The sequence below is a fragment of the Lytechinus variegatus genome, chromosome 9 (assembly GCF_018143015.1).
Source record: "Lytechinus variegatus isolate NC3 chromosome 9, Lvar_3.0, whole genome shotgun sequence".
Lineage (NCBI taxonomy): Eukaryota > Metazoa > Echinodermata > Echinoidea > Temnopleuroida > Toxopneustidae > Lytechinus > Lytechinus variegatus.
In genome coordinates this window covers 30,763,349-30,778,812 of record NC_054748.1, presented here as the reverse complement: position 1 = coordinate 30,778,812, position 15,464 = coordinate 30,763,349, and the positions used below count along the sequence as shown (strand labels likewise).

The window sequence follows — 15,464 nt, the reverse complement described above, 5'->3', positions numbered from 1 at the left end:
GTGATATGATGATGATGGTGGTGGTAATGATGATACTGATGATGGTGATAGTGATGATGATGATATGCATGCAGTGAGATTAATCACCAAAGACAAACACTTAACAATAAGGGTGTTTGTGGTCCATGACCCCACCAACTCCCTTTCAGAATCTAAAGACCCTTAAAATTAACCATTTTAGGGGTAATCTTTAGATTTTTGGTAAGAAACATCTTAGACATCTATGGGTTTGATAGTTTTTTTCAGTGTCAATGAAAACCAGTTTTTGCCAACCACTCCCCTATAAATAAAAGATTAAACTAGGTGATAATCATATGCACAATGCACTTTTTTCACTTCAACAAGCATATCATGCAAATAAGAAAAAAATACCAAAAGAAGATCACTACAAATGTATTCGTCTTAACATATTTTAATCATACTGTTCTCTGAGCAAAATATATTTCGAAGTATAAACTTTTAGTATAAACACATTTTTTACTGGCAATATAATGGAACTTGATCCCCACGTTTACTGTGTATAAAAGCATTTCCAACTGGCAATCATTATGTACACATACAAATGACTTCATTTGAAAGTAATAGCATGAAGCAGCTCAATGTTAATAGCTAATGATTACAAGTTTTATAACTTTTTAACATTTTGCGAGAAAATCAAAATTGTGAAAATGCTTTCTACATACTGACATATTAATAATGGTCTATATAGTTGTGTGTAGACAAGTAGTATTTTTATGTTATTAAAAGGGTGCACACACACACACACCCTCACCCACATACACAAGTGGATCCACTCACAATTATAAAATGATATGTTATGATTACCTACATGTATATTCAACTCTATTAATTTCATTCACCATGAAAACTACAATAAACAAGAATCACACAAATATGAATACAAAAATAAGGTAAAGATACACAAAATATTTCAGAAATATATTTCATGTATACTGAGGATCAGCTAGAAAGACAAGGTCTTAGAATACATATTATAACCAAGTGCATATCCCAACCCAAAACCCCACACTTCTCTATCACACACACTCTCTCTCACACACTGACACACATGCATTACCACACCCTCACAATTCTTCCTCAGCCCCTTAATACACAAATCGAAGAAATTATTAAATGAAAGACATTGTCTGGTACCCATAGGCGGCGGAAGCGGGGGGGGGGGCGTTGACTGGTCCCCCCTCCCCTAAATTTGAGGTGGGGGGATGGTCCCTCCTAAATCTTTATTTGATAACATTTTTTTTTGCTTGCCAATTTTATTTCCTGCGCCCCCCTTCTGATCCCCCTAATTTATTTGTTTTGGCTTGTCAAATTGTTTACCTGTGCCCATTACAAAATTTCAGGTGGACCCCCCCCCTTAAATTTTTTGGCTTCTGCCGCAAATGCTGTTACCTAATATAAATACTCTGTTTAACATTAATGACCATCTGGTGCCCAAAAAAGAGAGGGCACTTAATTTGGTATTTGTTTCACTACCACTTACTCTCACATACACAGAACTGTACTGAGGCATTTATAAGGACAAACTTGATATTGTCTGGAATATAACGTGACCATATTTAAAATGTTCAAATCATAAATGCCATTAATTAGCTGCGATATCAAGTAATAAATATATCAAGTACTATTATTTTTCGGGAAAATATATGTACATGTATCTATTTGAGGTGTGGCAGAATCAATATATTGGATATAATAAATCATTTTTAAAAATGAAGTATATGCCCCAGACAGGAAGATAATAATAATAATTATACTTGCTTATAGATAGAGCGCTTAATACTTACTTTGTCAGAAGTCTCTAAGCGCTCTACAGTATATGCAGCATAATTACCCTGGCTTTAGCAGTGCAACTGTTACGCGCGCTGTGTTTCAAGGAATAAATTCCTGCGGTACCCATTTACTTCACCTGGGTTCAGTGCAGCACAATGTGGATCAATTTCTTTCTGAAGGAAATTACGTCATGGTTGGGATTCGAACCCACGACCCTCTGTTTCAGAGTCCGGAGACTAAGCCACTGGGCCACAACGCTCCACAGATAGCCTTCATTTCTCCAATATTACATGGTCTGTGTATAATAGATAAGCTAAACTTTCATTATATTCATTTAAAATGTAATATCGGAGCCATAAGTAAATATAACTTTCATATATCGGGAACTAAACAAAGTATTTACAATGACTATGATATATTATCACATATCTGTGAACCCTTTGCATTGACTTATTTATTGAGGTAAATATTAAATGATTCAGGAAATTTATTTACTCCTGGGAGTCGTTTCGCATAAGGACTTGTCGACTGTTTTATCGGACAGTTTTCACAGGAAATGCGCATCTCAGCCAATCAGATTCAAGGAAAATTATCAGATCCGATAACTTGTCGGACGACATATTCATATGAAACGCTTCTCTGGCGAAGTCATATCCATCGATGTGTAACGCATGATATTGATTACAAACTATTGACAAAAGTATAGAGATTTACATTTATTATTCTAAGGACTTTAATTAATCATTCTCTTTATAAAATGCAAATGTATTTTTTAAGTAAACAGGTAAATGTATACATTTGATATTTGCTCCCTGTTTGTATGACACTTACATATTCTATAATGCCCCGAATAAACAAATCCTTATAAATGAAAATGGTGAATTTGTCATGTGAATAATCATAATTATATAATGATAACAATTTAAATGCTTCAAACCCAACCTCCGTATAATAGTGTTTCAATTTGATTATAATAAGAGAAAAGCTTGATTGAGGCTAGATATATTTAGCTCACATAGCATATAAAATTATAATGAGAACAGGTCAGAGTGAAGATAAATTGACATTTGTAATGCTCAATTCTGCGTTATAGGATTATAGTCTATTCCGAGGCGCATTATTTACTATCCCAGGTTTGGGTCTGGTTGCCGCTTCCAGTGCTTAGCGTATTCAATGAATCAATCCTGGACACATTCACATCACATGTAGGTTGGGTGCAAATCAAAATTGTACTGGGACTGTTTGCAGATACATCTAAGCCTTAGTAGTACATGTAGCTGTAGTGTAACGGGTTTCGTTCAACGACGCTCTGTAAACAATAAAATCGTACAAAATAATGAAAAAGAAAGACATATTAAAATAATAGTATTCTTTTTGAAGATTGCACACTTGGGTTCAATTTCAATTATTTCTGTCTATAATTACCAAATAACAACGCATACCCGTGTACAATCAATAATGTTCAAAACAAGATGAATGTAATTCATGAGCGATGAAATGCAAATATCAGAAGTAGATGGGAAAAGAAGTGGTCGGATAGAAGCAATTATCGTTGATAATTATCGTTGATAATATCGTTGATAATATCCGAGGTGTAGAACAGTTGTTTTAGTGGCCAAAACAAATATGGAGTAGTGTGTGTGCAGCGCTTTGTAACCGAAAGGAAAAGGCGCTATATCAAATGACTTTTGGATTGGATTGGATTGAGCAGATATAACTTTTCTAGCATCAGAAAAAAATTGATGACATAATAAATCATATGTATCAGTTTTGATATTTTGATCCTGTACTCTTATCCAACAAAATGAGGACAGATTTTTTTCTTCAAAATTAACTCTTTACAACATTCATGCAACAAATATGTTTGTACAGAGCAAAATACTTTCCCACACGTTGCCTCCAAATATCATTTTCATACTCAGTGCGTCCCACAACAACCGAAACCGAGATTTATCGATGATTTATCATAACTTAATCACAAATACAATAGACAAATGGCCTATCATTGTAAAGCATAGCATCTCATCCTTCATCTGAAATTACTTGGATTATTTTTATTCACGCACTAGTGAGCAAAAGCAAATTGAAGAGGGGATCCCAAAAACTCACTTGGCGGGCTCTATCTGGGTTTTAAAAAGAAAACCACATTTTTGATAGGTTCAATATCTGCTCTTTAATTTGATACCTCAATTACAGAAAATGGTCAAGAAATAATAAAGTTCTGGTTATTTGAAATACGGCTTGACTTTCAATAATTTCATACAATGAAGAGGTTTTACAGGCTAGCGTTCAATCTCACTCAAATTCCGTTTTGCTGACGATCAGCCATGCATTAAGGCTTTTTTTTAACCAGGTGATAGCTTCTGTGGGAAATCGGTGACACACGTTAATTTAATGAAATCATGGAGATACAAGCATTGTTTTGAGGGAACATAACTTTTTTACTTCTTGACCATTTTTTGTGATTGATTAAAGTATTAAAAGAGAACTGATTTTCTTTTTGAAATTCAGATAGCCCCGCCAAATGAGTTTTTGGTATCCTTTCTTCAAATTGTTTCAAATTGCTCACTCATGCGTGAATGAGAAATGATCTCAGTAGTATCAGATGAAAGAGGAGATTCTAAGCTTTACATTGTTAGGTTATTTGTCTATTGTATTTGGGATTAAATTATGATAAATCGTCGCTAAATCTCGGTTTCGTTTTTTGGGGACACTAATGAGTCTGAACCTTGAAATCATGTGGTGAGCATTGGGGAAAGGGGGTACTTACCTCTCCACTGGCGCTGCTATGCCCATCAACTACATATGGTGTAGCAAAGTTATCTAAGCCTCCTCGTCCCTGTTCATAGGGAGGGGAGGGAACATACAAAAGAGAATAAAAGAATCAACAAAGAACACAACGAACAGAATCATTGGGAAGGTACAAAAAATGTTTAATCACATGGATTTCATATATCTTTAACTATCAAGCAAATTCTAAATCCGTACTTTTTTTGCGGGGGTATATTTTTTTATGGATAAACCATATAATCTTTTACAAATAGCAGCAGACTTCTACAAATATTGTGTCTGACAAATTATGCATTAAAAGTCTGACAAATATACTAACAATTAAGATTACATGAATTATCACAATTAGGTTGATTCCTTATGCATTGTGGTTATATTCAGATGTGGAATTATAGGATCCGACAGTTTCATGGTTTGAAATACCCATGCAATGTTTGTTTGTTATGTGTTTGCTACTGTAGAGGTGTGTTCGATTCCATGAAAACAACATACTTTCGATTAACTGCTATGCGAAATATATATAAAATCGTAAAAAAAGTTTGAAAATCTGAATTTTATCGAAAATCCCTCCTCGGTTTTAGAGAACCATCGCTGCATAAACAACATCAAAACATAAAAAATGAAGAAGCAGGGGCTTGGTTTGAATGTGTTTTTTTTCACCTCTACTGTCACCAAAAAAAGGGGATCATGTTCTTTGTTGACCCTTAAGACTATTTCTGCTCATTTTGCAGCTTTTCAACTCAGACTTCATCTAACAATTTTGAATTCTGCTCCTTTTGAGATGGTATGATCATACCAAGCATGGGATCATTTTAAAGATAATTAAATGATCTTTTGAATGATAATAAATATGCATTGTGTAACATTGAGAGTTTGGAGAAAATAATTGCCAAACTCAGATTTCCAAATATTTCTGAGGGGTATATATTATTCAATCTCTATCTCTGTTCTAAAAAAAAATGGTTTATCATGATTAACTAAAGAAAGATAAACCAGAGTGAAAGAGACAGTCATAGAGAGGAGAGAGGGAAAAGGGAATGAGAGATGATAATGAGAGAGAGAGAGGGGCAACAAGAGAGATGGAGGATGAGAGGTGAAAGGGGGGGGGGGGAGTACGATAGAGTGAAGAAACTAAATCCCTATTCGTACCCGATAATAGCCTATTTCACTTACAGGGTTATCCATTCCTTGATATTGTCTTATCCGATTAACAGCTCTACCGATATCATATTGTCGACGATCAAGAGAAGCTTCAAACGAGTAATCGTCCAAAGAACGATCCGACCGTCGGTCATCGAATATACGCCGGTGCTCTGAGATGTGGTAGTTGCTATGCTTCTGCATCCTGTCAAATTGCATTAGAAAGAATAATTATTTTCATTTATATATATATATATATATATATATACATGGATAAATACATACCGATTTACAGTAAACTAATACACATCGTCAGAGGAATTAGGAAGAATTCCACGCAGAATACCATTGAAACATTTCTATAATGTTACGTCTGGACTGTTTCAAAAGTGACAACAGCTACAAAAAAAGTGAACAAGCATTATAACGCCCAAGCAAAATTATGTGTATTATTTTTTTTTATAAGATAGTGATATAGATGATCATAATTATTTCAATATTCTATCCTCATCTCAAAACCATGACCGGTCAATAGAACTAGTCATTAGTACCAGTCAATAGACAATTTTCATGTTGGCTAATACAAATAAATCACCGGTCATGTGATAGAATTCAGCTACGAATTTGATTAGGATCCATTTCACCAATTCATAATATACCTTTATTTTTGAAGAGAGTCAATTGATCGGTACTGCCATATGGATTGATAAAAGAAAGTGGAGAAGGAAGAGGAGAAGAATGGAAGAAATAGCAAGCTGCTTCAAATAATCATGCAAATATAACTTACCCCATTAACATCCTATTTGCCTCATTACGACGCACTGTCTGGACCATTATTAAACAAGCGCAGATAACGAAGATCAGAGCTCCCGACATAGCACCAAGTATGATTCCAACAATAGCACCAGGTGATAGGCCAGTCCTGCCAGAGACTATGGGGATAAATTAATAAGAAACGATTTTGCTTAAAATAAAGTATAATTTACCTATGAAACTTCAACGTAATGATTATCATGTAAGTGAGTGTAAAACTGCTCGACCATCGGGAAATGCAAACTATTGTGATTTAATATCACCAATGGCAAGACAAAACAAAAATCCTAGCTTAAAAGTATAAAATCCATCGGGGTATGATGGAGAGAACGCCAATTATAAGTTGGGCGTTCACACCTACGAGTTCCCATGATTGTAAAGTAAAGCAAGTAATCGTGTGGTTAATATAATGCTTCCCTTCCCTATTTCTTTTCATTATACCTGATTTACTCGCGATCTTAAAATAATTCTTTCAAGTACATGCATTAGTGAGAAAGCAAGATATATTGAGGGACACTGATGGTCAATGTAAAATTTTCTATTTAATACTCTTTGATAAGAATTTGAAGTTTGACGATCATCAAGGGTGAAGGCTTGTTGTATTGATAACATGACAAATTGTTCACGAGGGCTAGTTACCATTTCTTTCTTCACAAATCTTACCAGCAGACTAATGACTATGACTGCATTCAAAGTAATAAAAAGAATTAGTTCATGCTTACATGATGAACAGTCTGTCCCTGAGTAATCTTCTGGGCATGCGCAACTGTACGTGTTGAATTCATCCGTGCAGGTCCCTCCATTTCTACAGGGGTTGCTGTTCTCACAACTATCGGTATCTAAACAATGGCAAATAATTAATACCCGTAACAACATGCGGACCGATCTCAAAGCTATCGGTATCTAATAAAACATGGCAAAGAGCAATATCAGCGATAATATATGAACCAATCTCAAAGATATCGGAGTTCAGTAAAACAGCGAATAATACTAGCTGTGATAAATATGTCGAAGATATTAAAGTTTGCCAAATGTTCAAGCACTTTGGAGAGATATTGGACATAAATTAATATTATAACAAGAATATGAGAATCTGTTTGTTATGGATTGAAGTATATTTAAATACTATAAAACAATTCAATACAGTAATTTTAATAGTTAAAACAGAGATTTATTCTGAAAGGCAGGGAGCTGCTTTACCACCTGTTGGAACCATAATGACAAATTGTAAAAGGAATATAATGAAGAATTAGATAAGTGAGGAACATCTTGGGAGTACATCTCCAGAAATGGAAACAGACTGATTGATGCGTATACTTTAATTTTATTATTGCTAATTTTTTCCCAAAGTTTGGAAATGTATTACACAATGTTTTATAAAATCATTTTATGTTATCTTGTAATCTTCAGCAAGTGTGAGACAAAACTGTTACCTTTAATAATTATTTGCAATATTCATTTTGTCTTGCAATGCTTGGTGATACGTGTATGATTTTTTTGTATTATGAATATATCCACCGATATACACCGATCAAAAAATATATCGGTATATACTAAAAACATGTCAAAAAGATTAATACGAGTTATATCGTACACACCGATCTAAACGACATCGGTATCTAGTAAAACATGTCAAAGAGATTAATACAAGCTAGAGTATACACATCGATCTAATTGCTATCGGTATCTAGTAAAACAAACATAGTATAATACTCATATAACATTATACATGTATTTTGTCTGTGTGTTTATTTTTGTTGTATTACGTGTCTATTACAATTAGATGTTAAGGAAGATGTGAGGGTTTTTTTTTTTGGGGGGGGGGGTGATACAGAATTAAAAGCACTAGAAGTAACATTTTTGACGCATTATATAATCTCTTTAAAGGGTTATTTCTTTATTTAAGCAACTTTTTATACGTTTAGTCAAATTATGGGTTATTCAACAGAAAAGTATGATTTTGTTTTACTTTGAATGTGCACTTACTGTCTACGGTTAACTCTTCGACGTAAAGAGAATCGTCGAAAAAGGGTAATGTCTCATTAGCAGGTGATAGGTCAGTGGCTGATTGAGCAAGACTATCAGCGGAATCTTGAGATGGTGCTGCGAGACTCATTTGAAGATCACCAATCACACTACCACTTCGGAAAGATACTACCACACATGTGATACTGATGAGCTGCGCTGAATTTAAGCTTACATTCAAATACGTTGAAACCTGTGAATGACAAGGTTTATTTGGGATAGAAACGCGAGTAGATTGTTAGAGGAATGAGACAGAATCTAGCAATTGTTGCAACAAAATGTTCACTGTCTTCTAAATGGAATCAAAAAGCTGTCCCGATGCTTACGCCTATCAACAGTGTCTATATTCCAAAAAAAACATACAGACCTATACGATGTACAGACAAATACTAAAAATCTGATTAATTCATATAAAGTAGAATCTAATCTCATCTAATTTATTCTGATTTAACATAATCTCACCACTTGAAGCGAATTAAAGCATTAAAACATAAATAAGTGGACTTCCTTACCGCACCACAAAAGACATCTTCCAAAGCCATAAAAGCGGCCGTAGACCGATCATTAAGTTCTTCTGTGAATACAAGCAGTACACCATTTCGTCTGTTGGCTGTGATACTAATCCTTATGATGCTCACGAACGTTTCTAATGAGAAATAGATAGCAATGTAACATGTAAATACCTTCTTCCTGTGTGACCATTTCGTACTGATCACGAGTAACCTTTTGTTTTAGAGTGTTCTAGAGAGTAAATAGTTATGATTATGTTTTTTTTATTAAATACCAGATACCATGGACCCCTGTACAGTTTAAGTGAAAATTCGATGTAAGTTTGATGAACACGACCAATTACTTTTAATAATTTTCCTTTTTCGTAATTTCAAACATGGTTAGTATTATTATCTTTAAAGATCATGTAACCTTTAGTTCGTTAAAACAGAGACACTAGATTTCCACTTTAGTAGTTGTAATCTCATGTAATCAATGTGTACATTTATTGTCACAAGTATCCTGTAAATCGGCGGAAGTGAATGGTAATATATTAATTACCATGACAACATGAAAAGAACAAAAATATTATATACTGTAAGAGGGTAGTACTCATACCACTGCAGTGGAATGGGTTCTGGTGCACTGGTTACTTAGATAAATAAATTGAATTGAATTCAGAACATTTATTGGGGTAATTCATCGGTAAAAAATTAAATACAAAATTTGTTGACATTAATTTGCTTTATTTTCTATTCATAATTCATTTCACTTCCGGGTCCTGTTGTATAAAGAATTGTTATAAAAAAAGAAGAAATTACTATCAGCCAATCAGATTGTAAGATTTCAGTAGCTTTTAACTATCATTGTAAATGTGTAAAAATAACACAAGCAATAATAAGAAAAATAATAATAATAATAAGGTACTGATATTACATGGCATCCTGAAAGGGGCACTATATTTTACCCCGACTTTAACTCCAAAATAATTTTATTGAATCATTGATCATTGACGTTTTCATCTCAGTAGACATCTTTATTTTTTTTACAGGCATTTACATAAAAAAACAAAATGTGTTGAAATTAGATTTATTAATTGATTTTACTTCTGAACATACCAGGTGAGGCGATCGTTGATGGAAGAGGGGTAGAATCAGGAGTATCAGTAGTTAAATCTGTAGGACTAGTATTTTCCGGAGTAGCTGTGCTGGGTTCCATGGTAGTTGTATCTAGTGAGCCCTCTGTGGTGGTGGCGGCAGTGGACGTAGTTATTTCTTTAAACAAATAGAAACGGCAAGATGAAATTAGATGTCATTTTGATACAATGATAATGATAGTAATAATAAAAATAATAATAGGAGAAGAAGAATACGAAGGAGGATAAGGATGGACAAAAGAAAGAAAAAAAGAACATATAATAATGATAATAATGATGCATGGCCCTGGCAAGCAGGGGTGCTAAAGCACCCACACGATTTTCTTTGCGGGGATGCTGCATGTATTATTCTCCTGGAATTTTGGAAGGTGTGAAAAAGTGGGGAAATGTAATCAAAATGACCTTCATTTTGCAGGATTTTTTTCATCAAATCACCATCATTTAGGGGTGACTACTTTTTTTGTATTGCTTTTTCATATTTACATCCGCACTCCCAGTAAAAAAATCATTCCCGTAGCCCGTAATAAAAATGATAATAATCAAATATAAAATATGTAATATACTATTCAATGGTAAACTCTATATATCCCGGACTTTAACTTAAAATAATTTCATTGACATTTATATCTGAGTAGACATATTTTGTTACATTTTATGGACAGATACACTTCATACAATAAATGCTGACACTAGATATTTTAATTCAGTTTACTTCTTAACATACCAGTTGAAGTAATCGTTGTTGGAGGAGGGGTAGAATCAGAAGTAGTCAAATCAGTAGGACTAGTATCCTCTGTATTAATTGTGCTTGGTTGTATGGTAGTTGTAGGTGGTGGGCTCTCTGTGATGGTGGTGGTTGTGGGCGTGGTGGTGGTTGTGGGCGTGGTGGTGGCTGTGGGTGTGGTTATTTCTAAAAAAAAGAGAAATCGCAGGATGTCATTTTGTAACTACAAAACAGCAACAACAACAATAATGATAATAACAATTATAACAGAATATACCATCGATATATAATTTTGAAGTAGCATATTTAATGGTACACTACATACCCGGATTTAACCCTAAAATAATCCGATGAACTTATTGATCATTGGCGTTTATAGATGGCCTTTCACTTTAGAGTATTCTAAGCTATTTTCCAATTCAAAAGTGCAATCACTTTGATGCACACAACTCAACATTTACATTGTTCTGGTTTACATTATACTTGGCCACTCTCACATAATATGTATATCAGAGTCATCTTTAACACATTATTATATATCAAAGCAATGAATTTCATGTTAATCTAGTTTTCTTTTTGAAACACATTGATGTGCTTGATCGTGCTCCTGATTGGAAATCAAGAAAGTATATCTGGCTTGGAAGAGCAGTACTCTTACTTTTAACCAAAACCTTGTTTTAATTCATATGACGAAGGTGAGATCCCCGAAACGTTCGTCCCTCAAACTGATCTCAAGATTGCCGTACTACTTATTTTTGGTCAAATTACCCATTGAGCAATTAGTTCCAGTAAAACCAGGTGCGCAGGTACAGCTATACATGTTGATCCCATCCGTACACGTCGCTCCATTTTGACAAGGATCAGATTCGCACTCATCGATTTCTACATGCGTAAAAAGGAAAACGTATATAAGGTCATTTTGTAGGGAAGAAAAACAGGTAAAAGAAAAAGAAGAAGAAAAAAGAAGAAGAAAACAGAGGGAGAAAAAGGAGAATAAGAAAAAAGAGGAATAAGAAAAAAAAGAAAATGAAGAAAGACAAAGCAAATAAAAACACAAAAGATAACAAGAAGACGAAGAAATAAGACTTAAAGAGGAAGATGAAAGATAAGTAGACAGAACAAGTTTAAAATACGATGTAAATCGTACTTTTACAACCAGTAGCAGTTTTATCGTAGAAGTAGAAATAGTATTTTAAGTGGAAGTAGTAAAGTAACGGAAGTAATAGAAGTAGTTGTAGTACAAATAGAAATACATTTAGTATTTCTTACATTGAAAATCATTACCTGTACAAGAATCATTTCCAGTTCCAGTGAAACCGTCATCACAAGTGCAATAGTAGCTTCCATATGTATTTGTACAGTTCCCGTTACTACACGCGTCTGTTGCATTACATTCATTAGTATCTAAGGAATAAAAGAAAGCAACATATTTTTCTTTTCAAAATAAGCTGGATTTCAATCATTCAATTTGTAATCAAAGTGTGCAGTATTCTAAACGTGGATTAATGATAAACCAATTCAAAAGGCGGAATTGTTTTCACCAGAGTTTTTAAACTTGGTAATTCACTCAAAATTGAAATAGTACGAATAGTTTAAGGACAAGATTAATCAAATTGCTCTTATTGCAGTAAGCTTGCTTTCTTGGAATTTAAAAACAACAGACTGGGCTTCCAATTGTATTTAAACCACTTTTGGAAACTTTGATCTCTTAAGTTGGAATGTTTATATAAATTGTTATTCCAATATCTTTACAAATCGAATCGCAACGGATCTTGTGATGTTAATGACATACCAATGCATGTAGAACCATCATCATCAAGCTCAAATCCAGGATTGCAAGAACACGAGAAATCCCCCGGTGAGTTGATACAAGTTTGGTTGCATCTATGATCCCCGAGACACTCATTGATATCTAAAACAGTAACAAAAATAATCAAGAAAAGATTTACCATTAATCAAAAAGTGAGGAAAAGCCGTGAGGAAAAGCTTTGAGTAACAGTAGGAGCAGAAGTGAAAGTATATCTAGTACAGCTATACTATTCATCCTATCATGAATACTGGTTAATGATAGGGTTGATATGGTTGGAAGCATTATGGTCAGACCGGTACCATCGTGGGGGGGGGGTGGACCAGGGGGTCGCCATTAAGATATATAGGAGTGAAAAGAGGAGAATGAACAGGAGAAAATAGAAAGGGTAAAAGTATTTTTTTAGAAGTAGAGTTTTGGGGACGGCAGCTGGGCTAAAGCAAGTGTGATAACGACATAGTGCCATGCACGTCTCAAAATTGATACAAGCTATATACATATTCTATTTTCATTAATTTGCATGAACCTTTGACTGACAAAACCTTCAGCCATAAGTAGGAAAAGACTTTACTGCAATGATATACAACAGTTAAATGTATTAATTATCAACGCACTGTAAACTAAATAGGCAAACCTTAACATGCTGAGAGTGAAATCAATTTATGGCTAAGTATTTTAAAAGTACTCCACCGTTATGCACAATGTGATTCAGATTTTTTTTCAATATTTATGGTGTCGCTTTTATTTTATGGGGTATTCATGGTTTGTATAATACAGATCTATATCTGGAAACTCGTTTACCCACCTACACAAGAAGCATCCCCGTTTCCGAGTTGGAAGCCTTCAGAACAGGTACAAAAATAGCTACCGTCTGTATTTGTACAGTTACCGTTACCACACACATCCGTAGATAGCTCACATTCATTGATATCTGTAAAAGAAGGAGAAGGTAAATTTAGTAATGATGATGATGATGATAATGATGATGGTTGTAGTGATGATGTTGATGATGATGGTGGTGATTATATCAAAGATGAAGATGATTACGACGATGATAATGATGACAAATGAGAGGTGAAGAGGAGGAAAAGTATGGCGATTAGTAGATAGAAGAATAAGACGAAGAAAAGGAGCAAAAATGATAATGTGGAAGAATATAGGTATAACAAAATAGGAGAAGGTGGAAAGAACTAAAAAAAAAGAACGAGAAGACATAGAAAAAAAATGTCACACTAAAAACATTTTAGTGATAGCATTCATTGTGCTTTGTTGATCTATCTCTCACTCTTCTCACCCCTCATTATTTCATATCAAATCAATTAACAACAAAGTTACACACTGAGGCAAAATACAAAACAATATAATCACTTCAATTTATTGAAAGATGTTAAAGCTTGAAATCAATATCAAAGTAGGAATGACAGTTCTACGTGACCAATATTATTAAATACCTACCCTCAGGCGTAACTTCATGGTTTGGTTCAATAAGCCGTGAGCTTGGAAGAAGTTCCATGAAAATATTCTCCAGACCAGATTCGATCAGTGACGAGTCGGGTTTTAAGTCAACCCGGAAGGAAATCTGAAGAGAACTTCCTGCCAAGCTGTAGTTCTGCACAGATACAGCCTGCAACTCGTCTGCACTTAGTGCTGAGGTGTTGAGGTAACGCAGGACCTTAAAAGTAACAAATAGAGAATAATTTGATTTTTCAAATATGTATCATTCTGATCTTCGAGACTTGCAGAAAGCTTTGATTAATGTATTTCACACACCAGTAATGGCAAAAAGCAAATTGCCAGCAATAACGTTCTTCAAACTCTCACGTAAGCACAATTTTTGCAACATTCAAGCCTTTTGAAATGACGCCTTTCCAAAAACTTACATCTTGTGCCAACTTCTGCTGATTTTCTTGAGAGTCAATTGTGTCAGGGTAGGTAACAACGCTAAGCCCGTTGATGAATGAAAAACGAGCGTTGAGCGACAATGTCAATGCACCTATTTCATACAATCAATGAAAATATTACAGATTCAGATATTATTATTAATATTGTCATTATCATTACTATTATTATTATGATTATATGATAGTTTTATTTGGCATTTCAAATACGTAGAGAATACAAAATTACAAACAGGTCAAAAAGAAGAATGACAGTGTTACATGATAAAGAATATATGACCTAAATGAGAGTTGAAGAGGCTGCCTGGGAATAGAAAAGATAGAGAAAGTAATTATATCATGTTTTTTTATACCTCTAAATGTTCATTGTCATTATTTTCATCATTTTTACTGTCATTATTGTTATTATTATTATAAATTTCATTTTTAAATTCATTACTTTTATTATTATTGTTATTATTAGGAACACATTTTCTTACCTAGACAAACTCCATTGATTTCTGTTGTATCCTCCTTGCATACGCATGAGAAGTTACCCAGTGTGTTCACACAGTTGAATTCACTCCTGTTGCAATTATCCAAGCCACGTTCACATTCGTCAATATCTATTTCAGTGTAAGAGAGTATTTCATACTTACAAACATAAAATTGATTAAAATACAGTGAGTCAGTGAAACACAGTTTTAGAATGAATATGACATCTAGCGATTCCAAGGACAGTGCCTAATGGGACAGTCCAAAACCTACGTCAAATTAAACAATAAGTGGTGCTCACTCAAGCGGAAATATTTTTTTGACAGTTATATCGTCATTTGTACCAATGTTAAAAGG

At 34.1% G+C, this 15,464-nt stretch overlaps 1 protein-coding gene across 1 annotated transcript; it reads right to left on the bottom strand.

Moving 5' to 3' along the window:
* Window positions 1-2,797: 2,797 nt before the first annotated feature.
* On the bottom strand, window positions 2,798-15,213 carry LOC121421958 (cell wall integrity and stress response component 4-like). The gene is made up of 16 exons (XM_041616759.1): window positions 15,113-15,213; window positions 14,616-14,728; window positions 14,191-14,407; window positions 13,541-13,666; window positions 12,721-12,840; window positions 12,213-12,332; window positions 11,697-11,810; window positions 10,929-11,114; window positions 10,167-10,322; window positions 9,072-9,205; window positions 8,521-8,752; window positions 7,257-7,373; window positions 6,509-6,653; window positions 5,755-5,926; window positions 4,562-4,630; window positions 2,798-3,100 (listed from the first exon to the last, which is right to left on the bottom strand). The coding sequence occupies exons 3-16, from the start codon at window positions 14,246-14,248 to the stop codon at window positions 3,053-3,055; spliced, it is 1,797 nt and encodes a 598-aa protein (XP_041472693.1). The 5' UTR covers window positions 14,249-14,407; window positions 14,616-14,728; window positions 15,113-15,213; the 3' UTR covers window positions 2,798-3,052.
* Between the last annotated feature and the right edge of the window lie 251 nt (window positions 15,214-15,464).

What these genes read in the sequence shown, in the direction of transcription:
- LOC121421958 (XM_041616759.1), bottom strand. Translation starts at nt 14,248, where the DNA reads ATGGAACTTCTTCCAAGCTCACGGCTTATTGAACCAAACCATGAAGTT. An exon ending in TGGAACTAATTGCTCAATGG is followed by an intron (nt 11,115 to 11,696) that starts GTAATTTGACCA and finishes TCTTTTTTTTAG; the next exon opens with AAATAACCACACCCACAGCC. An exon ending in ATCAAGGAATGGATAACCCT is followed by an intron (nt 4,631 to 5,754) that starts GTAAGTGAAATA and finishes CCCTATGAACAG; the next exon opens with GGACGAGGAGGCTTAGATAA.